Source organism: Orcinus orca, chromosome 20 (assembly GCF_937001465.1).
Source record: "Orcinus orca chromosome 20, mOrcOrc1.1, whole genome shotgun sequence".
NCBI classification, from domain to species: Eukaryota; Metazoa; Chordata; class Mammalia; order Artiodactyla; family Delphinidae; genus Orcinus; species Orcinus orca.
In genome coordinates, this window is record NC_064578.1 from 57,648,022 (window position 1) to 57,672,025 (window position 24,004).

General features: G+C 43.8%; 2 protein-coding genes across 2 annotated transcripts in view; both read left to right on the forward strand.

The window, feature by feature from the left end:
* Positions 1 to 24,004, forward strand: part of LOC101284875 (zinc finger protein interacting with ribonucleoprotein K-like) — a 39,424-nt gene that overhangs the window by 5,983 nt on the left and 9,437 nt on the right. Inside the window, 2 exon segments of the mRNA XM_033411867.2 lie at positions 1 to 1,798; positions 2,724 to 2,768. Coding sequence (XP_033267758.2) covers positions 1 to 705 — 705 coding nt within the window. The 3' untranslated portion in view covers positions 706 to 1,798; positions 2,724 to 2,768.
* On the forward strand, positions 10,556 to 17,314 carry LOC117197938 (zinc finger protein OZF-like). Its single transcript, XM_033411890.2, has 3 exons — positions 10,556 to 11,387; positions 14,017 to 14,143; positions 15,401 to 17,314. The coding sequence occupies exons 1-3, from the start codon at positions 11,088 to 11,090 to the stop codon at positions 16,615 to 16,617; spliced, it is 1,644 nt and encodes a 547-aa protein (XP_033267781.2). The 5' UTR covers positions 10,556 to 11,087; the 3' UTR covers positions 16,618 to 17,314.

Genomic DNA, 24,004 nt, shown 5'->3' on the forward strand with positions numbered 1-24,004 from the left:
GAGTTCATACTGGAGAAAAGCCTTATGAGTGCAGTGAATGTAGGAAATCTTTTATCCAGAAATCCATCCTCATTAAACACCAGAGAGTTCACACTAATGAAAGGCCTTATAAATGTGATCAATGTGGAAAATCGTTTAGCCAAAGTTCTGGCCTCCTTCGACACAAGAGAGCTCACACTAGAGCAAGGCCTTATGAGTGCAGTGAATGTGGGAAAGGCTTTAACTGTAAAACCCACCTCGTTCGACACTGGAGAGCTCACACTGGAGTTAGGCCTTATGAGTGCAGCGAATGCGGAAAATCTTTTAGTGAGAAATCTGTCCTCATTCAACACCAAAGAGTTCACACTGGAGAAAAGCCTTATGAGTGCAGTGGATGTGGGAAAGCCTTTAGCCAGAAATCTGTCCTCATTCAGCACCAGAGAGTTCACACAGGAGAAAGGCCTTATGAGTGCAGTGAATGTGGGAAATCCTTTAGCCGCAAAACCCACCTCATTCGACACCAGACGGTGCACACTGGAGCAAGACCTTTTGATTGCAGTGAATGTGGGAGATCCTTTACTCAGAGCTCTGGTCTCCTTCGACACAGGAGAGCTCATGTGCAATGAGTATAGGAAATCCTTTACCTGCAAATTTAACGTCGGTCAACACCAAAGAGTTCACACTGGAAAAAGTCTTGCACATGCAGTGAATGTGCTTCTTTCTTAGCATCATTGTGTTGGAGGAAAGCCTCTGTGAGGAACCATCTGCATGAATCGAATCTCATGTTGGGATATCCACAGACTAGGGATTGATTTACCATAAATTTCATGGATGTGTTGGAAGCATGTGTAACCTGCCCAAGGTCACTGCCAGTTTCTGTGGCAGAAACTATCTCACCTCTAGCATCTGGCAGGCCCTCACAGTTGGCATCAGTCACAAGCCTAGTATGCTCAGAGCAACTGGCCTCTGTGCTGTCCCATTTGTTGGAGGAAATCATGAGTATCCTGAGCCCTTATGGAGTCTTCATTCCCTTTTCTCTGACAAGTTAGGGCATGGACCTGACCTGTGTTGGCCCTGAGAATGCTATCTGAGTTCTGCTGGCAGCTTGCAGAGAAGAACTAGCTTTTTCAGGGACACAGTTGGTCTCGGGTAGTTGTGATGAATATTTCCAGCTTCCAAGTCACCCAATCAGAAATTGCCTGTTGCACGTTGCTCTGGTTTGTGTAATAGTAAAGACCTTTTTGTTTAAGCACCTTAATTTTGGAAATGCTCTTCACTGTGTGGAATAGTTTGAAAGCACAATAGGACCGTCAACTTGAGGGGTAAATGACTTTTGTGGTGATCCAAACTTTGGGTGCCTCAGAGGACATGGTATGATGGCCAAATATAGGGCTTTCATTTTGGCCTAGTTTGCATTGCTGCCAAGGCCTCCTAGGAAAGAATACTTTGTTATAATTTTTTGCCTGGATACGAGAGTTCTGTGCATTCTAGTGCTTCTGGAGACAACATGGATTCTTTTTTTTCTTGCCCACAGGGGATAACACACAATGGCCAACACTACTGAGGGAAATCTTAACCCCAGTTCTCCTCCAAAGCAACCATATATACCCTGATACCTGGAATTCCACAGGCTAGTGTCCATAGTTGTAAGGCTGCAGGGGCAGGGAAGACCACAATTGGTACAGAAACACTGGTTACTAGGGAGTGGAGGAGACTGCAGCAAGCTACGTGGAACGTACCACTTCTAAAGGTACATCCACAAATGTTCTACTGACAATGACTGCAGGATGAGTGTGTCCAGAAATCTCAGGACCTCCAGGTATGTTTATGTTGTGAAGTCATTGGCAGACAAAATAAGGGTTTTGGGGGATTCCTCTAGCCTTTCTGAGCTGTTGACCTCAAGGCCATTGCTATACAGGCAACAGAAGAAGGATGGTGAGATACTGTGGTCCAGGCATGTGGGTTTTGTGACCCAACCAGCAGTCCTCTTGACTCAGCCGGAAATGGCCTTCACTGTTTGCCAGTATTTCCTGTCCCTGAGGAGAGGCTGCCCCTCAAGGCATGAGGAATGAGATAGTGGAGTAATTTTCTGAAGAGTGGGATATTTAGATTTTTATTATGAACCACTTTTTAAACCTGCATGATGGTATAATGGGCATAGAAATGTACATATTTAAAGTGTACAATTTGATAAGTTTTCACATGTATACACTTGTGAAACCATTATTATTATCATGATAATGAGATCTCTGTCACCAGCATATTTTCCTCATGCCCTTTTCTAGTCTCCTTGCTCTCCCTGGCCATACAGACAACCACTTATTTACATTCCTTTACAATAGATTGCATTTTCTAGAATGTTATGATTGATCATAAAGTGTTTACTTTTTTTTTCTGGCTTCATTCATGCTACATAATTACTTTGAGAATAATTCATTGTACTGACATGAACATTCTTATTTCTAAGAATGCTTAGAAATGGAAGCTTTCTCTTCCATGTATAATTGACTATGTTCATACATTCATCTGTTTATGGGTATTTCAGTTATTTCCAGTGTTTAGCTTTTATAAATAAAAGCTGATATGAACATTAGTTTACAATTACTTATATGGATATGTTTCATTTTTCTTGTATTAATAACTCAGTGCAGTACCTCAGTCATGGGGTAGGTGAATAGTATAACTTTTTAAGAAATTGCCAAACTGTAATCTAAAATGTTTGTGTTTTTTTGCATTCCCACCAGCAGTGTGTGAGACTTCCAATTCCTTCACACCATTGTCAATACCTGGTAAGGTTACTTTTTAATTTTACCCTTTTAAAATAAGTGTGTAGAGGTAATCCACTGGTTTTAATTGCATTTCCCTAAGGATTTACAACGTTTAGCATTATTTCATGTGTTTGCTGTATATCTTCTTTAGTAAGATGTCTATTCTTTTCTTTGTCCTATTTTCTATTTTGTGAATTTGACTATTTGCTTTTTAGTTACAATAAGACAAACAACAAAGACATGTTGGTATTTTACTTATTCTTCAATGATGTGAGTGTCTTCTTTGCTGCATGGAATCGTTGTTGAATACTGGAAGAATATTTTGTTATTTTTTACTTTTTTTTCTTGATGGAATGCACAGTGTATGGACACCTATACCAAATATTTAAGTTTCATCAGCATTATTAACATATTCTCCATCACCTTTCTAAGTGTAAACATTCAATATACTGCATTCAGTAATACTATAAATCAAGCCTTGGTTTGTAGTGTTTGCCAGTTTCTTTGGTATAAATACCATGAACAATTTCAAACTACCAACCTGATGTCACTGAATAGAGTTGGGAAGAGTTGGCAGTATCACATCATTCTAAACAGAGAAATGATTAGAGAGTGATGATGTTTCAATATTTGTAACTTAAAAGAGTTTAATTGATATATAATTGACTTATGTATATATTAAAAATGTCAATTTTGATAGTTTGATGCATAAAATTTCCTTAAGCCCTTTCTAAATTTGTGCTTTTCAACTTATAAGATTTCTGATACAGGATATAGTCTACTGTTTGTAATTGCTATTTTCAAATATATACAAAAGTAGAAGAGACTGTCTTATGGATTCCCAATCTTCTGTCATTATTTATAGTCATTCGCATTTCATCTCTCATGCACATTAGTGGGTTCTTTTACTTAAAACCCAGAGATTGTGTCGTTTAATGCATAGTTTCTTGAGAATGCTTTTCTAAAATGTAAGAGTATTTCCATAATGACAATAACTTTCTCACACAAAATAAAAATATTTTAAAATGTGATAAATATTTATCAGTGCTGAATTTTATCAATTTTCTCAAAAATATATTTGTTTTTTAAGGCAGACTACAGATGTATCTTGTTTTATTGTGCTTCACAGATACTGTATTTGTTTTTAATAAATTGAAGGTTAGTGGCAACACTGCACTGAGCAAATCTATCAGCGCCATTTTTCAAACAGCATTTCCTCATTTTATATCTTTGTGTCACATGTAATTCTCACAAGTTTTCAAACTTTTTCATTATTATTATACTTCTTATGAGATCTATGATTAGTTATCTTTGATGTTACTTTTTAAATTTTTTTTGTCTGTGCCATGCAGCTTGTGACATCTTAGTTCTCTGGCCAGGCATTGAACCCGGGCCCTCGGCAGTGAAAGCACAGAGTACTAACCACTGGACTGCCAGAGAATTCCCAGTTGGTTTTTTTTGTTACTTTGTTTTTTGTTTTTGTGATGTTACTATTGTAATTGTTTTGGAGCACCATGAGCTGTACGCCTGTAAGATGGTGAACTTAATCGATAAATGTGCGTTCTGACTGCTCCACTGATTGGCCATTACCCTGTCTTTCTCTCTCTCCTTGGCCTCCCTATTCCCTGAGACACAACAATATTGAAATTAGGCCAACTAATAACCCTGCAATAACCTCCAGTGTTCCAGTGAAAGGTTAGAATCACTTCATGTCTTTCACTTTAAATCAGAAGCTAGAAATGATTAAGCTTAATGAGGAAGGCATGTCAAAAGCTAAGAGCTTGTACGTCTGTCGGGAGTGGGCCCAGAACAGTATTTATATACTTTTTTCAAACTTACATACATATATATATATATATATATATATTTTTTTTTTTTGCAGTATGTGGGCCTCTCACTGTTGTGGCCTCTCCTGTTGCAGAGCACAGGCTCCGAACACGCGGGCTCAACGGCCATGGCTCACGGGCCCAGCCGCTTGGCGGCTTGTGGGATCTTCCCGGACCAGGGCACGATCCCGTATCCCCTGCATCAGCAGGCGGACTCTCAACCACAGCGCCACCAGGGAAGCCCCAAACTTAAACTTTTGGCATTGCTTGGGCCACGCACCTTTATAGCAATATGTGTATTTACTAGGAGAGTCAGGATCCAGCAAAAGGAACAGCAGAAGCCAATGTAGTTTGAGATTCTAATTTTGAGCTCCATCCAATTAGTGCTACTGGGGCAAAGCTTTAAGGTTTGGAAGCCACCAAGGAGGCGGGTAATGCTGAGGGAAACCCCTCTGGCTACTCTATGAAAATAGAACACAAGTTTATATCCAGCAACGACCAGGAAATATTTCAGTCCAAACACTGTCATTTCACGAGGGATCCCTTTGGAGAAAAGAATTAAGCAGTTGGCTAGGACAAGGTGGTTGAGGATTTGGTCTCTGGGTGTGAGACGTCTTCCAGTGAGCGAAGTGAAAGTAAAAAAACAAAGAAGTGAGGAGTTTCCCAGGATCCCAACTTTCATCTGAGTGAGGAGGATAATCACCCAGTCCAGGTTAGTAGAAACCATCACATCAATAACATAGGGATAATGTTTAATTGGAGTCAGAAGAATCAAATTGATGTTTGATGCCAGGACAGTAACTGCAGGGGTAGCATCCATGCAAGTGTGGAAAGGAGTCATCTGGACACTAATGCAGTCACCCAGAGGCAGAGCTCTCCCCCAGTCCCTGGGGCTCCAGGTATTCCTGCATGCTGGCAGGTTGTGTTCCTTTCTGGAGGCTCTGGGGAACCAGATTCTTGCTTGGTTGGGTTGTTGGCAGAGTTCAATTCTATGTGGTTGTAGGACTGAGGACTCTCAGCTCCCTAGATGCTCTCTGCTTATGTTGAGGGTATCTGCGAAGTCCCAGTTTCTTCAAAGAGGTTTTTGTGTGACTGACAGCTCTGACCTTTCCATTTGCTGAGTCAGGACTAAGGTTACTGGCTGTCGGACGTGTACTGTCCTTAGCTCCTACGGTTCCTCTCCCGTCCTAGCACAAAGCTGTTATCTCAAAACCATCAAACGCCCTTATCATACTGCCATATCTCTGACTCTGATGTCTGCAACTTTATCCCTGCAGCTGGGATAGTTTCTCCACTTTTTAAAATTACTTACTTAATTAATTAATTTATGTTTTTGATGGGTTTTGCTGGACGTTACAAGTACTTTTTTTTTAAATTAATTTTTATATTTGGCTGCATTGGGTCTTCGTTGTTGTGCGCGGGCTTTCTCTAGTTGCAGCGAGTGGGGGCTACTCTTCATTGTGGTGCTTGGGCTTCTCATTGCAGTGGCTTCTCTTGTTGTGGAACATGAGCTCTAGGCACCCAGGCTCAGTAGTTGTGGCTCACAGGCTCTAGAGCACAGGCTCAGTTGTTATGGCACATGCGCTTAGTTGCTCCACAGCATGTGGGATCCTCCTGGACCAGGGCTCGAACCCGTGTCCCCTGCATTGGCAGGCGGATTCTTAACCACTGTGCCACCAGGGAAGTCCTAGTTTCTCTACTTTTAAAGACTTATCTGTATTTTTTTAAAGATTATTTTCTTTGTATTGTAGTAAAAAATACATAACATCAAATTTATCATCAACCATTTTTAAATATATATGTAAATATATTTATTTATTTTTGGCTTGTTGGGTCTTCGTTTCTGTGCAAAGGCTTTCTCTAGTTGCGGCAAGGGGGGGCTACTCTTAGTTGTGGTGCACGGGCTTCTCATTGAGGTGGCTTGTCTTGTTGCGGAGCACAGGCTCTAGGTGTGTGGGCTTCAGTAGTTGTGGCTTGCAGGCTCAGTAGCTGTGGTGCACGGGCTTAGTGGCTTCATGGCGTGTGGGATCTTCCTGGTCCAGGGATCGAACCCGTGTCCCTTGCATTGGCAGGTGGATTCTTAACCACTGAGCCACTAGAGAAGTCCCCCAGCACCATTTTAAAAGCCTTGACATAAGTGACTCCATTTTGTTTCACATTTCACACTTGGGATTAGAACAAAAACACTGACGGAAGAGACATGTTCCTATGAGACCTCAGTGCACATGAGTTAAAGTGTTTCTTTTTGTCCTGTTAATCTGTCTTGTGTCAGGTTTTGTTTTTTTTTTTTTTGACCACACTGCACGGCATTCGGGATCTTAGTTCCTGGACCAGGGATCTAACCCATGCCCCTTGCAGTGGAAGCACAGAGTCTTAACCATTAGACGGCCAGGGAAGTCCCTTGTGTCAATTTTATTATTAGTCCAGCCACAGGAACTCAAGAGAAGTAGAGGGGGAAATTTCTCCCTCCCTGACATAGCCTTGCCTCAGTCTCCCATAGTCACAGTACCCATTTCTTTCAGATATTCCATATTGGGCATAGATGCTTTGGCACAATAGAAATGGATTAAAATCAAGACTTTGACATTTACAAATTGGCTTGATAAATGTGACCCCATGTAAGTCAAAACAGGACCTTCAAGGATTAAAACTTATGTGTAATAAAATGGTGATTATACCCCACTGCTTCTCCATTTACAGTCCAATTTTGCTTGTTCTTAAATCTGAAAAAAATGAGCACCACTTGATAGATTACTACAACCTTAATGCTATGGTCCTGTTCATCAAGGTTCCATATCCAATACCCAGTAAAATTTACTGATTCTGTTCAATCAATAACGGGTGAATATTTTTTGCTCTATAGATTTGGCTGACATGTTCTGTTCAGTGCCTGTTTCAATAGCCTCTACTGCAGTTTGTTTCTACCTTAAGAGGGATACAATACACCTTTTTCTGGCTACTCCAACATATTCGTCATTACAAATTTTACTTCCAAATTAAAATCAGCAGGCATTCCTGATAGTGCCCTCAGAAACTCTACCATAGAGGATTTGGCAGTTTCTCCTTAAACCTGCTGGAGTCTGGACACATGATGGCTGTAAGTTGACCAAGGGCTTCTGATACAAGAAGCTGGCCTTCTCTGCCCATGCTGTCTGCCATTAAAACCACCAATGGGGCTTCCCTGGTGGTGAAGTGGTTGACAGTCCGCCTGCCGATACACGGAACACGGGCTCGTGCCCCTGTCCAGGAAGATCCCACATGTCACGGAGTGGCTAGGCCCGTGATCCATGGCCGCTGAGCCTGCGCGTCCGGAGCCTGTGCACTGCAATGGGAGAGGCCACAACAGTGAGAGGCCCGCATACTGCAAAAAAAAAAAAAAAAACACCGATGACTGTCTACCTCCTGTGTCTTCTGGAAATAGAGGCTCTCACAGACCCTGAGCTTGTGACTCTCTGTATTCAGCTGCCCACCATACTTTGAGTCATGGAAACAACACAGTCCAAGCTCAGCACAGCTACTGAGGCCTCCGTAGATTAAAACAGCCTGGAAACAAACCTGGAACCTCTGGCATATTCCACCTGTAGGAGTGGTGGCATCCTCTGTCTTTAGTTACATGCCAGATTCCATGGTGCTGGAAGGTCACCTCCATTCAGGCCCCTTGCCTACCTGGAGAGCCCCTTGGGATTAACTGAGTGAACTGCAGTGGAAGATGAACAGCACTGCCAACCATCAGACATGGTGGAGCTCAGTGAAATGTTGCTTCTTTCCATCCTTTAGCCAGGACATCCCTGATAAAGCACAGGACCCAAGGGACAACACCCTTGGGCAAACTTCAGGCAAGAATCTTAGCATGGGATGACCTGGCTCACAATGGCCACATCTCCACATTTATTATAAACTGTTGGGTCATTACTTAAAAATTGTCCCCTTGGTAAAAATAGCAAGAACCTCTAGGAATCTCTTGTCTCACAGTTAAATCAAAATCACACATCTCAACCTGTATTAACGCCACAATATGAGGCCTTGCCAGGACATTCCTTTTTCACTTCGGAGTTATAATTTAAACCTAAACTTCCTCCACAAATAAACCAAAATCCTGTCAAGTGCAGCTACACACCATTCTTGTGACTTGATTTTTCTGCTTCTGGTCTGAGTACTTTTATCAATTTTCAAGAAGCTCCAACCCTCCAAGGAAGCCATTGTTTCAACTAAACATGGCAAATGCTGAGGTCCACATCAACTCAAGCAGGTACCCTCTTAGAAGGGACAGTCCCATCCAACATCCCAGACAACATCATCCTGACCCAGGAGCTCGTTGCTGGAGATGACATCACCTCAGATGATAACAGTTCAAATGACGTTGTCCCAACCCAAGACCTCAAAGTTGGAGTTGACTTCACCCGTTACACTAAAATCTTCACCCCGGCAATGCCCACGGACTGCCTCTCCTAAGGCACAAATTGGATGCAGGACATGTATTGCATTTCTTCCTTTCTTTTATTATTATTTTTAAAGGTATTTATTTATTGAGGCTGCGTTGGGTCTTCGTTCCTGCACACAGGCTTTCTCTAGTTTCAGAGAGCAGGGGCTACCTTTTGTTGCGGTGCGTGGGCTTCTGATTGCAGTGGTTTCTCGTTGTGGAGCACGGGTTCTAAGGCGCGTGGGCTTCAGTAGTTGTGGCGCAGGGGCTCAGTTGCTCCGCAGCATGTGGGATCTTCCCGGAGCAGGGCTCGAACCTGTATCCCCTGCATTGGTTACGTGCATGTAAAGAACAATATATAAAAGCTGTGAATCAAGTTTATTCAGTATCTTACTGAGAACTACCGCCCAGGAGACAGCCTCTCAGATAGCTCTGAGAAACTGTTCTGAAGAGAAAAGAAGGGAGGTCAGGGGACTTCCCTGGCAGCCCAGTTGTTAAGACTCTGCACTTCCAGTGCAGGAGGTGCAGGTTCCATCCCTGGTCAGGGAACTAAGATCTCACATGCCTCTAGTCATGAGGAATTTTAGTTAATGGTTTTGGTGTTTTTCTAAGTATGGGAAGATGCAAGAATCCAGGTTCATAAAAAATTTCTCCTCAAAAAATGTAACTTTCTGAAAGCCTGTTCTGCCAGTTTTCCCAGAGCACAGAGTGCCTCATTCCTTATCTCTGCCCTGATCTTTCTTCAGCGTGTGCTGGGGATCAGTGACTGCAGTGGCTAGTGACTCAATCCTTATAGATCCAGATGGCTAGCAGCATTCTTTAGTTGGCACTAACAATGTACATATTTTATGTCCAAATGACTTTATGGAATTGTTTGTCCATTTGTATCTGTAGACTCTTCATTGGAGTATAATTGCTTGACAATGGTGTGTTAGTTTCTGCTTTATAACAAAGTGAATCAGCTATACATATATCCCCATTATCTTCTCCCTCTTGCGTCTCCCTCCCACCTCCCCATCCCACCCCTCTAGGTGGTGGTCACACAAAGCACAGAGCTGATCCCTCTGTGCTATGCGGCTGCTTCCCACTAGCTATCTATTTTGCATTTGGTATTATAGATAAGCCCATGCACTCTCTCACTTCATCCCATCTTACCCTTCCGCCTCCCCTTGTCCTCAAGTTCATTCTCTACATCTGCGTCTTTATTCCTGTCCTGCCCCTAGGTTCTTCAGAACCTTTTTTTTTTTTTTTTTAGATTCCATATATATGTGTTAGCATATGGTATTTATTTTTCTCTTTCTGACTTACTTCATTCTGTGTGACAGACTCTGGGTCCATCCACCTCACTACAAATAACTCAGTTTTCGTTTCTTTTTATGGCTGAGTAATATTCCATTGTATATATATGCCACATCTTCTTTATCCATTCATCTGTCGATGGACATTTAGGTTGCTTCCATGTCCTGGCTATTGTAAATAGAGCTGCAATGAACATTGTAGTACATGATTCTTTTTTTTTTTTTTTTAGCAGTACGCGGGCCTCTCACTCTTGTGGCCTCTCCCGTTGTGGAGCACAGGCTCCGAACGCGCAGGCTCAGCGGCCATGGCTCACGGGCCTAGCTGCTCTGCAGCATGTGGGATCTTCCTGGACCGGGGCACGAACCCGTGTCCCCTGCATCGTCAGGCGGACTCTCAACCACTGCACCACCAGGGAAGCCCACATGATTCTTTTTGAATTATGGTTTTCTCAGGTTATATGCCCAGTATGTATCTGTAGACTTTGGGAGCACTTATAATATTACTTTTACCGTCTGGGAACATGCTTAATGGGGTCTGAAATAGTATTTCTGAAAACTTTTAGTGATTACTTTCAGACAACACTCTCCATAAGTCTCCCTACAGCCACTCTAAGAAGTAACGAAAGTCTCCTCTCCAGCCTAGTTAGATCCCTCGCAGTGCTTCTGGATTTGTGGGGGTGGGACCACCAGCTGGAACCCTAGCTAGACCTCTGAGAACTACATTTCCTAGAGGACAGTGCGCCGAGAGGCAGTATGTCTAAGCCAATGAAAACCCAGGGTAAAGACATTCCTGCGCATGCGCTTCTCATCGGGGAGGGACTTCCGGCCGCCTCCTCGTGGCGGCCATTTTAATCGCTCTGGATTTGTTCCAGAGCGCTCCGTGGGGGCTGAGATGACTGAACTAAGGAGTTCCGAGTGGAGGTGTCCCCGTTGCACACAGGCGGGTCTGAAGTTCGGCGACACCGCCAGAGGTGTCCCGCGTCAGACCCTGGATAAGGCCGGCCGTGGCTGGGTCCCCTCTGTTCTCCCGCCGCTACCGGCCCAGCTCCACCCACAGAGTCCGAATGCGGTGGCGGCGCTAAGGGACCCGCCTCAGGTAAACGCTCGTCCTCCGGGCCCTCACCCTCTCACCCCACCAGACACTAGATCCCCTGCCCACGTGCCCGCAGCTCAGACCGCTCTGCCCAGGACGGTGAGGCGGTCGTGGATGGGCTCTGTTTCTGACAGTGTGATGGTGCGTGGGAGAGCGTGACAGGCGGGGGGACCGGCAGGTGCAAAGGCTTGGAGGTGGGACTGAGGAGGGAGGATTCGGAAAACCTGGAACTGTCTTGTATTTGCATGGAGTGGAGAGTGTGAGGTGGACTCGCACCTGCACTGTCAAGCTGAGGGGTTTGTACCTCCGTTCTGAGGACCCTGGCAGCCATGGTGGGTTGTGAAGAGAAGAGGGATATAGTCTGATTTAGGGTTTTAAAAGCTTTCCAAGAGCTACTCTGAGGGAGAACAGATTGGAATGGGGGTGATGAGGGTAGTGAGGCACAGGGAAGTTGAGTCCTTGTCCAACATAGAACTGGGAGGAGGCAGCACTGAGGTCTGAAGCAGAGAGTTTAGTCTTTTAGCCCAAGGTCATCTGGCCTTTAGGGCTGGCGAGGGGTACAGGGAGTTTTGAGCCCGTTGGAATACACCTTTATGGCTTGCTTCTGCCCACAGGTCCCCATGACTGAGGAAGCACTTAGGGAACATACACAGGGAAGTGGAGGGTGTCCCAGGCCCTCACTGGCTGGGATCTCACTCGTATGAACTTGAGATTGTGGTGTCGTGGGACTCTTCACCTGCCATTTCCCCAGCCTTTGGGTTTGGGGATCTGGGAGAAATCCTCTAGACACATTCTAGTCCAGGCCAAGGGTTTCATGGAAGAGTTGCTTTCTGGTCATCTGTGAAAAATGGTGTAGAAGGTTATCCCAGAAACAGGTACCAGCATGTTCAAATGTTTGGTAGTGTGTCCACAAACTGGGAACAGGGCACAGCATGTCTCCTTTCTTTTAGCAACAGAGAGCAAGGGTACAGGAGTCAGTCTTGTAATGTGGCTGTCTGAGAAGTTGGGCATCTGTTGTGGAGGTAATGGGAGATTTGGAAAAGAGGAGGGAGATGATCTTACTTAGGTCTAAACAGGCTCCATCTGGTTACAGAGTGGAAAACAGACTTTGGGATGAGGAAGGATGACCAGGGAGGAGGGTACTGCAGAAGTCCTAGTGCGTGTTCATGGACCAGAGTAGTGGCTGTGGAGTTGGAAGAAGTGGTTGGATTCTGGATCCATTATTTAAGAAGGGCTGCCCAGATTTTCTGATTTTGAGGGTGGGAGAGAGAATGGTAAGAGTCAGTGATGGCACTAAAGTTTTGGTCTTAGCAGCTGAAAGACTGGAAGCTTCATTAACTGAGATGAGATAATCAGTAGTAAGAGTGATTTTCATTGGGGATATCAGGAATTTTGTTTTTGGCTGTGTTAAAATTATGAGATTTCTCAGAAAACAAAGGAGTAGTGACATCAGGTGGGCAGAACAGAGGTCTGGAAATCTGGGGTGTGGTTCGGGATGGAGACATCTGAAAGTGGTGGCTAGTGTCTGCACCAGTGTGGAACTATGGATTGTATTTAGAAGGTGGAATTCAGGCCATGGTGATAATGTTACTAGCAGGTCAGAAAGAAGTGTATGAGTTCCAAGAATTGATCTATTGCTTGGGCAGCTTGTTGGGGGTTATGGACATCATAAACACAGATGTGGGAGAGAAATAGTCGTGAAGGGAGTATGTGTGGGGCCGGAGGTGTTGGCAGGTGTCCAAGACTTCCAAAGGAAGAGTAGACCGACAGATGCAGAGGCAGAGAACTAACAGAGATAAGATGCATTTGCTAGAATTTTGTGGTGAGTTTTGGTGGGATGTTTCAGTAGATAATGTATATAACATAAGGGCAAATGTGGTTATCTGTGAGAATCACTATGCTTAGTGTGGGTACCTTTGTGGCTGGGATTTTAATGAGGGTTAGGTGGAGAGAAGAGGATTGTGGCTGCTGAGGGAATGAGTACAACCTAGAAGTAGGAGAGGGTTATGGGTATCTGAAATACACATATGGTTCTGTATGACTAATGTTGAAGCTAGAATTAGAAACAGGGAGAAAGGCCTTCAAATTGTGTTGGGATCCATCAGAGGTCTTCGGTAGAATTGGATTCTGTTTGAATTTGCCAGGTTCTCTGGGGTGAGTCCAGGAAGATGACTATAGTGTGGGACAGAGAGTTGGCAGTGGCTGCGAGGATGCAACTGTGGGGTCTGGAGACGTGAGAGAGGTACATGTGGAGAGAGGGAGCATGAATTGATGGACCTGGGCCCTGGTACAGGGGACTTAAGGGTGATGGGTGACTCCACATTTTATTGTGAGGCATGATATGGAAGACCCCCTGGAAATTGCCTGGCAGGAAGAGATGGAGCCATGCAGTTCTGTCCCTGAGCATCTCTCTGATGGCATCTCTCTGCCTACCTGTCTGTAGTTGCTGAGGGCTGGGCACAGTGATTAGTGGAACCATGAGGAGACAGCAGTACCAATGGCATCAGGTTCTGGTGTCTCATCTGAAGTAGGGAGCCTGGAAGAAACTTGGGCATGGGCTGGCTGTGTGCAGGATGGATTGTGGGTCCTCAGGAGAGAGGACCAGTGGTTTCATCTGTCCCCATCATGACAGGGCAGTGTGACTTTGGAGGATGTGGCTGTGTACTTCTCCTGGGAGGAATGGAGTCTCCTTGATAAGGCTCAGAGACACCTGTACCATGATGTGATGCTGGAGATCTTTACACTTATATCCTCACTGGGTAAGGCCTGCACACCCACCCCTATGACCTGGGCTAGACTTTGCCTTTCTGCTTTTCCTTAGGGGCTGCTCTGTCCTTCCTACATCCAAACCATGGGGACTACTTCCTTTCCTAGTTCCTTTGGAAGGTGCTGCTGTTGCTAGGGCTGGGTTGTTTGCACTGCCCTTTTCTCTCCTTGGAGACCTAATACCTGCTTTTCTGAAGCCTAGTAGGAAGCCAAATGGGTCCATCTTGCTTACCTCCTCCCTCGTTGGGTGACTTTCCAGATCCATGGTTCCTAGGTTTTGCTCCCTTCTTCTGACTGTTCTTTCATGCCTGCCTGTGCCAAGAATTGCACGTCACTGGGCATAGGCACTAGTTAGGTGCACCATGAGCTGTGTTTGTGATACCCTCATCTGAGATTCTTTTTGTAACATTTATTTTTCTTTTCTGTGCTCTGTTATGTGATGTTTCTTTGGGCTGGAACTGGCCACTTGCCTGTCCTGTCTGTCCCTTAGGACTTGAATTTTCTAAGTCCCATGTAGTTAATGTGGGTTGCAGGGGAGAGTCCTGGGTGCTTCATAGAATGGCCCACTGTGGCACGATGGGCTAGAGGGGACCTGGCAAGGACATGACATTAGGGTTGTGTTCACATCATACCAGGAACCTGTTCAAACTAGTGTTTTGGTGCCACTGCTGGGTGCCACACCTCATTTCCATCTCATCTTCCCCGTTCTTTATACTTGGCCAGCTTGTCACTTTAACTCTGACTTCTGGCCCCTGGCTATACCCAACTTTCCTTCCTCCACCTGTTACCTATTCTTCTCTACTGCTGCATCTGCAGTGTTCTCCAGTGTTGGCTCACATGTAACAGGTGGTGTGCACATATCCTTGATAGTCCTTGAAAACCAGTTAGTCATTTGCAAATGGATTTTTCTATCCCTGGACAAAAGTTTCTGTACAACACTCACATGTTAGCAGCAGCTAAAGCACTGCTCAAGGTGTGAGGAGTGAGTTTAAAATTGCCTGCCTCTCCTCACTCTGCTGCATCACATTCTTAAAAGTTTTTCATCTTGTGAGGCTTCCCTACTTCTGTAAACTTTTAGAGTCCCAGTACTGCAAAACAGCCTCTTCCTCGTCCTGACTCCAACTCTGTCATCCTGAAAACCACCTCATGTATTCATTCTTTGGTGTGTCAGACACATATTTGTGATGCGGCTGCCACCAGTCCCCAAAGTGAAGTCCCCACGTACTTCATTAGCATTTTTCTGTTTTCAGGTTGTTTGTGTGGTGTAGAGAATGACAAGGCTCCTTCAGGACAGAGAGTTTCTCAGGAAAGAATGCCACAAATCAGGACTCTAAAGCCAGATCCGTCAACCCAGAAAGCTCGTCTCTGTGAGATGTGTGTTCCTGTCATGAAGGACGTTTTGTACCTGGCTGAGCATCAAGGAACATATACTGGGCAGAAATCGTGTACATGTGTAGCATGTGCAGAACAATTCTGTTTCAGGGCAGATCTTGACCAACACCAGAAGAAGCACAGTGGGGAAAAACCCTGCAGCAAGGGTATGAACAGGACCTCCTTTGTGAAGAGCTATGGAATCTATTTGTCAGGGAAGCCTTTCACCTGTGGGGAGGGTGGAAAGGACACTGTGGGCCTTTTCCAGTACCAGGCCACTCCCAAAGCAGTACTGAAAATACACAGCAGTACTGGCTGTGAGGAGGCCTTTCACTGTGGAAAAAGTCCTTACAAGTGTGGTGAATGTGGGAAAGCCTTCCGCTGCAAACGTACACTTGTTCAGCACCAAAGAATTCACTCTGGAGGACTGTATGAGTGCAGTGAATGTGGGAAAACCTTCACTTACAAGCACACATTTCTTCGGCACAAGACGCTTCATACTGGAGAAAGGCCTTTTGAATGCAGTGAATGTGGGAAGGCCTTCAGTTTCAAATATAAACTTGTTCAGCACCAGCGTATTCACACTGGAGAAAAGCCTTTTGAGTGTGCCGAATGTGGGAAAGCTTTTGGCTGCAAATCCAAACTTCTTCGGCACCAGAGAATTCACACTGGAGCAAAGCCTTATGAGTGTACTGAATGTGGCAGACTCTTTAGACAAAGTTCCAGTCTTGTTCAGCATCAGAGAATTCACACAGGAGCAAGGCCTTATGAATGTGGTGAATGTGAGAAATCTTTTAGCCAAAGCTCCAGCCTCATTCAGCACCGCAGAATTCACACGGGAGAAAGGCCATATGAGTGCAGTGAATGTGGGAAATCCTTTAGCCAAAGCTCCAGCCTCATTCAACATCGAAGAGTTCATACAGGAGCAAGGCCTTATGAGTGCAGGGAATGTGGGAAATCCTTTAGCCAAAGCTTCAGCCTCATTCTACATCAGAGAATTCACACTGGAGAAAGACCTTATGAATGCAGTGAATGTGGAAAATCTTTTAGCCAAAACTACAGCCTCATTCAGCACCATAAACTTCACACTAGATAAAGGCCTCAAGAGTACAGCCAACATGAGAAAGCCTTCAGTTACCAGTCTGCTCTGATTCAACACCAAAATCTCACAACTCAGTTCTAAGTTTTAGGAATTCAGCTAATGTGGAAAAAATACCTTCTGGATAAGGAAATCTACATAAGATAATGGCCTTTGAACTTCAGGGAATTTGCTATCTCTTTGCTCAGTGTGATAGCACTAGAGAGCCTCTATGAGGAGCAATCTGCCATGAGTTCCAGGTATGTGAGAAATTTTCAGGAGCGGCATTTCATATTTTACCTGCTCAGGAACCTTGCCATAATTAAGTCACTGCCAGATTCTGTGGCAGAAGTCAACTCGCCTCTACCATCTGGCAGGTCCTCATAGTGTGCATCAGTCACCACAGCATGCTCAGAGAAGACAGATGTTTGTACTCTCTCTCCCATTCTCTAGAGGAAATCGTAGTCAAAGCCCCTAGGGAGTTCCCATTCCCTTCTCTCTAACTAGTTATGGCATGGACCTGACCCAGTTTGGGACCAAAGGACCCAGTCTGGGAACTGCTGGTGGCTTGTAAAGTTTTCCTTCTTCTCGGCATTGTTGGTCTTAGGGGTGAAACTTTTGAAGCATTTTCTCTCCTCCAAGTCGCCAACCTGGGAACGATCTTCTGCATATTGCTCTGATTTGTACAATAATAAAAATCTTATTGTTTAAGTCACTTTTAATCTTAACAGTTTTATTCACTATGTGAGGTAGTTGAAAACAGAATTTGAAAAACAAAATGAAAATAGAATTTGGCTTTGCTAGTGTGAACAGGTGGACAGGTTTCATGAGGGTCTCAGGGAACAGTATGGTGTACGAAAGTCTGTCTTACTGCAGTTTTTGTCTAAGCTGTATTCCTGTCTGTGGTAAAATAAAAAAGTAAATATTTGATGTTTGTCCCCGGTTCCTGGCAGAGATCTTCTAAAACCCTTGGAATTTCCTGAGTAATAAGAGTTTTTTTGTGTGATAATGAAATGACTCAAGGTGGAGACCTGTACAGATCTTCAGCATGGGGGCTGGTCACCAGATATTAGAGGGTTAGAACTTTTAAGCCCCACCCCCGACATCTGGGGGGGGAAGGAGCTGGAGATTGAGTTCAGTCACAATGGCCAGTGATTTAGTCAACCGTGCCTATGTAGTGATACCTTAGTAAAAAATCCCTAAACAGTAGGGTTTGGGGAATTTCCATGCTGGTAAACACATCCAACCAGGAAGGGGGGTATACCCTGATTCCACTGGGTTAGAGGCTCCTGTGCTTGGGGTTCTTTTGGACCTCACTTTATCTGGCTGCTGACTTGTGTCCTTCATAATAAACTGTAATTGTAAGTATAACATTTTCCTGAGTTCTATAAGTCATTCTAGCAAATTATCAAACCAGATTTGTAGTCGACTTGGCAGAAGTGGGGGTAGCCTTGGGACCCATTTTGTGGTTGGCAGTCTTATGGGACTGTGTCCTTAATGGGTGGGGTCTGCACTAACTCCAAGTAGTTAGTATCAGAATTGAATTGAATTGTAGGATACCCAATTGGTGTTGGAGAATTGGAGAATTGGTGATGGAATGACATATTTGGTGTCAGAAAAAGCCATACAATGTACAAGGCATTCTGGGAAAGACTGCTGGCATCTGTGGTCCTAATAAGTACCTTGGATGTCAGGGTTTTTTTGTAGGCCCAAAGACCACCCTCAAGAGAGCACAGCTGTTACAAACTACAATACTTTTGGAACTGCAGTATCTAGGATGTGATAATTGTTCCCAGGTATAGTGAGAAATCAGTAGCACTTAGATTATGCAACATGACATTATTGAAGCCTGATAATCTAAAGTGAATTCAGAAAATACAAAGTGCTGATTAATCTTTCTTTGGCTCTGAAATTATTGTGAGATTCTTAAATATTAAAACCAGTTTTAAAAATCTTCATATCAATATTTACCATTAAACTTGGAGTTAAATTTTAGGATCATCTCTGCATGGAAATTTTATTAAGACCATAGATGATGACTTCCTCATTGCACAATTTCCACCTACACTTTTATCAGCCCAGAGAACCTTTGCTGCAGTCTCCATGTTCCATTTGCTCAGCCACCATCTCTTACAAAGAGCCTCACTATAGGCGTACCTCAGATGTTGTGGATTCAGTTCCAGACCACTGCAGTAAAGCAAATATTGCAGTAAAGGAGGTCACATGAATTTTTTGGTCTCCCAGTGCTTACAAAAGTTATGTTTATACTGTAGTCTATTAAGTGTGCAATAGCATGATGTCTGAAAGAACAATGGACATACTTTATTTAAAAGGTACTTTATTCCTAAATAAAAAATGCTAACCATCACCTGAGCCTTCAGTGAGTCATAATTTTTTGCAATAGTAACATCAGAGACCACTGATAAAGATCATAACAAATATAATAATGATGAAAATGTTTGAATTGTTGCAAGAATTACCAAAATGTGACATAGCCATAAAGTGAGCAAATGCTGTTGGAAAAAAACAGCACCAATAGACTTGCTTGATGCAGAGTTGTGACAAACCTTCAATCTGTAAAAAAAACTCAGTGTCTGCAAAGCACAATAAAATGAGGTATGCCTATAAGTTGCCTTTTGTTTGAAGGGAACACATATTGCAGAGTTGAACTGTAGTTCTAAAATATTTTTTTTAATCTTGTATTTGTTTTATAATATTTATTTTTTAATTAATTAATTAATTTTGTCTGTGCCAGGTCCCAGTTGTGGCGTGCAGGATCTTAGTTGCAGTAGGCAGACCTCTTAGTTGCAGCATGCATGCAGGATCTAGTTCCTTGACCAGGGATTGAACCTGGGCCCCTTGCATTGGGAGCATGGAGTCTTACCCACTGGACCACAAAGGAAGTCCCTATTTTTGTTTTTTTACCCTAAATCTGCACTCTTTGATCTGACATCCAGAATGCTAAGGGCTTCTTAAAATCTTAGTTTTGCTTTGTAGACTCACCCCACTTGAATTCTTATTATGAACTCAGTAGCATCTTCATGGTGTGTCATAGGCCATTTATAGTGGAACATATAATTCCTATTTATGGTTCTAATGAGAACTGTCCTTATAGCACAACCACTAGATCCCAGCAGTTAGGGAAGTGTACTTGCACCCTACCCCAATAACCCTTGGCCCAGTTGCACATGCTAGTCACTTACTGCAGGGAGCATAAGATGCAGATACAGTGGAAGGCCAGATCCATCATCAGGTTCACAAACACATTCTCTGCTCTTCAAAGCTACATAATTCCTGAACTCAACAATCACTGCTCTAACATTCCATTGCTCCTGTTGGCTAAAAAGACTCTGTATTTCAATTACTTATTAGCCTTACTAACTGCCACCACCTGCAAACTTCACATCACTTAGTTGGGGAATGTCCAGATAACCTAGGACCTCTTCTAGCCTGAATTGTCCTACTAATTATCTATAAATGTTTAGTCCATCTGCTTAAAGAGCTGTCATTACTGATCTCTCATTTAAAAGATTCCAAATCCTGGTCAAGGACTTAACCTGAATGCTCCAGTTGTCCCCTATTCCAGCAGCACCTTCCCCACTTCTGCTACTTGCCTGTCCAGCTTGGTGTTCCTAGCTTAATATATTCACCAAAAACCTCAACAATCTCAAAACTATTTGTTACTTCATATAAAGTTCCCCCAGGATTACTTCTATATTAACATTCTGCCTTTATACAGAGAAAAGAAAATCATTATTTGATTTTATTTGACAATACCCTCTGCCTCCCAAATCTAAAACAAATATCTTATGGGCTCCCTTATGTTGAGAAGGTAGTGATGCCTCCCCTGAATTTAGAGTCAATCCCTCCATTAATGCCATCTAAGGATGATTTTCCCATGACTTAGCTTCTGAGGGGTTTTGTTCTTGGTTTTGTAAATCTATTGATGATAAGCCACCCATCATTAATCTTCAGTCTTTTAATCTGTTTTACAAATAGCATCAATAAAATTTGTGTACTTCATAAAATAGCTACCCTTCACTCTATGATCTAGTACATTTTCTGTTCTACCATTTCTCTTCCTCATGCTTTATGGCTAAACTTTTATGAGCATTTTCTCTCTCTTTTTGTTTCTATTACCGCAACTCCTATGTAGTTTTCTAATCGTTCTAATGAGAGTTTTTATCTTCACAACTCCATCATCATTAATGAATTTAAGACTTTCCTTAAAGTTCCTTTCAGGAGCTTTTGACACCATTTTTTTTCCCTTTGTATTCTTAATATACTGGATTTGTTTTATTTATTTATTTATTTATTTATTTATTTATTTATTTATTTATTTATTTTGCGGTACGTGGGCCTCTCACTGCTGTGGCCTCTCCCGTCGTGGAGCACAGGTTCCAGATGCGCAGGTTCAGTGGCCAGGGCTCACAGGCACAGCCGCTCCATGGCACGTGGGATCCTCCTGGACTGGGGCATGAACCCATGTCCCCTGCATTGGCAGGTGGACTCCCAAGCACTGCACCACCAGGGAAGCCCTGGTTTTTTTAATTTTTTAATTAAAAAAAAATTTTTTTTTGGCTTGTTGTGCAGCTTGCAGAATCTCAGTTCCCCGACTAGGGATTGAACACGGGCCACAGCATGAAAGCCCAGAAGGAATCCTAATTACTGGACCACCAGGGAAGTCCCTGGATTTGTTTTTCTTAAATGCATTCCCTTAATATTGTAATAAACAGGAGCTCAATCAGCAGTTATTTCTCTCTTCACAACCTATACAGAGACAGGAGAAGATGGCGGAAGAGTAGGACGTGGAGATCACCTTCCTCCCCACAGATACATCAGAAATACATCTACACGTGGAACTGCTCCTATAGAACACTGACTGAACGCTGGCAGGAGACCTTAGACCTCCCAAAAGGGAAGAAACTCCCCCACGTACCTGGGTAGGGCAAAAGAAATAAAAAAACAGAGACAAAAGAATAGGGATGGGACCTGCACCAGTGGGAGGGAGCTGCAAAGGAGGAAAGGTTTCCACACACTAGAAGCCCCTTCGCGGGTGGAGACTGCAGGTGGCAGAGGGGGAAGCATCAGAGTCACGGAGGAGAGTGCAGCAACAGGGGTGCGGAGGGCAAAATGGAGAGATTCCTGCACAGAGTATTGGTGCTGACCAGCACTCACCAGCCCGAGAGGCTTGTCTGCTCACCCACCGGGACAGGCTAGGGCTGGGAGCTGAGGCTCAGGCTTCGGAGCTTAGATCCCAGGGAGAAGACTGGGGTTGGTGGTGTGAACACAGCCTAAAGGGGTTAGTGCACCACGGCTAGCTGGGAGGGAGTCCAGGAAAAGTCTGGAGCTGCTGAAGAGACAGACATTTTCTTGCCTCTTTGTTTCCTGGTGCGCGAGGAGAGGGGATTAAGAGCGCTGCTTAAAGGAGCTCAGAGATGGGCACGAGCCACAGCTATCATTATGGACACCAGAGACGGGCGTGAGATGCTAAGGCTGCTGCTGCGGCCACCAAGAAGCCTGTGTGCGAGCACAGGTCACTTTCCCTACCTCCAGTCCCCAGAGCCTGTGCAGCCCGCCACTGCCAGGGCCCCGTGATCCAGGGACAACTTTCCCAGGAGAACACATGGCGTGCCTCTGGCTGGTGCACCGTCATGCCAGCCTCTTGTTGCTGCAGGCTCACCCCGCACTCCGTACCCCTCCTACCCCCGGCCTGAGTGAGCCAGAGCCCCCGAATCAGCGGCTCCTTTAACCCCGTCCTGTCTGAGCTAAGAACAGATGCCCTCAGGAGACCTACATGCAGAGACAGGGCCAAATCCAAAACTGAACCCCGGGAGCTATGCAAACAAAGAAGAGAAAGGGAAATTTCTCTCAGCAGCCTCAGAAGCAGTGGGTTCAATCTCCACAATCAACTTGATGTACCCTGCATCTGTGGAATACCTGAATAGACAATGAATCATCCCAAATTGAGGAGGTGGACTTTGGGAGAAAGATAGATTATTTTCTCCCCTTTTCCTCTTTTTGTGAGTGTGTATGTGTATGCTTCTGTGTGAGATTTTGTCTCTATAGATTTGCTTTCACCATTTGTCCTAGGGTTCTGTCCGTCCATGTTTTTTGTTTGTTTTTTTACTTTTTTTTGTTTGTTTTTTTGTTTTTTTACTTTTTAAAAATGTTTTCTTAATAATTATTTTTTATTTTAATAACTATTTTATCTTATTTTATCTTCTTTCTTTCTTTCTTTCTTTCTTTTCTTTCTTTCTTTCTTTCTATTTTTTCTCCCTTTTATTCTGAGCCATGTGGAGGACAGTCTCTTGATCCTCCAGCCAGGCATCAGGGCTGTGCCACTGAGGTGGGAGAGCCAACTTCAGGACACTGGTCCACAAGAGACGTCCCAGCCCCACATAATATCAAACGGCAAAAATCTCCCAGAGATCTCCATCTCAACATCAACACCCAGCTTCACTCAACGACCAGCAAGCTACAGTGTTGTACACCCTATGCCAGATAACTAACAAGACAGGAACACAGCCCCATCCATTAGCAGAGAGGCTACCTAAAATCATAATAAGGTCACAGACACACCAAAACACACCACCAGACGTGGACCTGCCCACCAGAAAGACAAGATCCAGTCTCATCCACCAGAACACATGCACCAGTCCCCTCCACCAGGAAACCTACACAACCCACTGAACCAACTTTAGCCACTGGGGACACACCAAAAACAACGGGAACTACGAACCTGCAGCCTGCAAAAAGGAGACCCCAAACAGTAAGATAAGCAAAATGGAAAGAAAAAAAACACACAGCAGATGAAGGAGCAAGGTAAAAACCCACCAGACCTAACAAATGAAGAGGAATAGGCAGTCTACCTGACAAAGAATTCAGAATAATGATAGTAAAGATGATCCAAAATCTTGGAAATAGAATAGAGAAAATGCAAGAAACATTTAACAAGGACCTAGAAGAACTAAAGAGGAAACAAGCAATGATGAAAAACACAATAAATGAAATTAAAAATACTCTAGAAGGGATCAATAAGCAGAATAACTGAGGCAGAAGAACGGATAAGTGACCTGGAAGATAAAATAGTGGAAATAACTACTGCAGAGCAGAATAAAGAAAAAAGAATGAAAAGAACTGAGGACAGTCTCAGAGACCCCTGGGACAACATTAAATGCACCAACATTCGAATTATAGGAGTCCCAGAAGAAGAAGAGAAAAAGAAACGGACTGAGAAAATATTTGAAGAGATTATAGTTGAAAACTTCCCTAATATGGGAAAGGAAATTGTTAATCAAGTCCAGGAAGCACAGAGAGCCCCATACAGGATAAATCCAAAGAGAAACATGCCAAGACACATATTAATCAAACTATCAAAAATTAAATACAAAGAAAACGTATT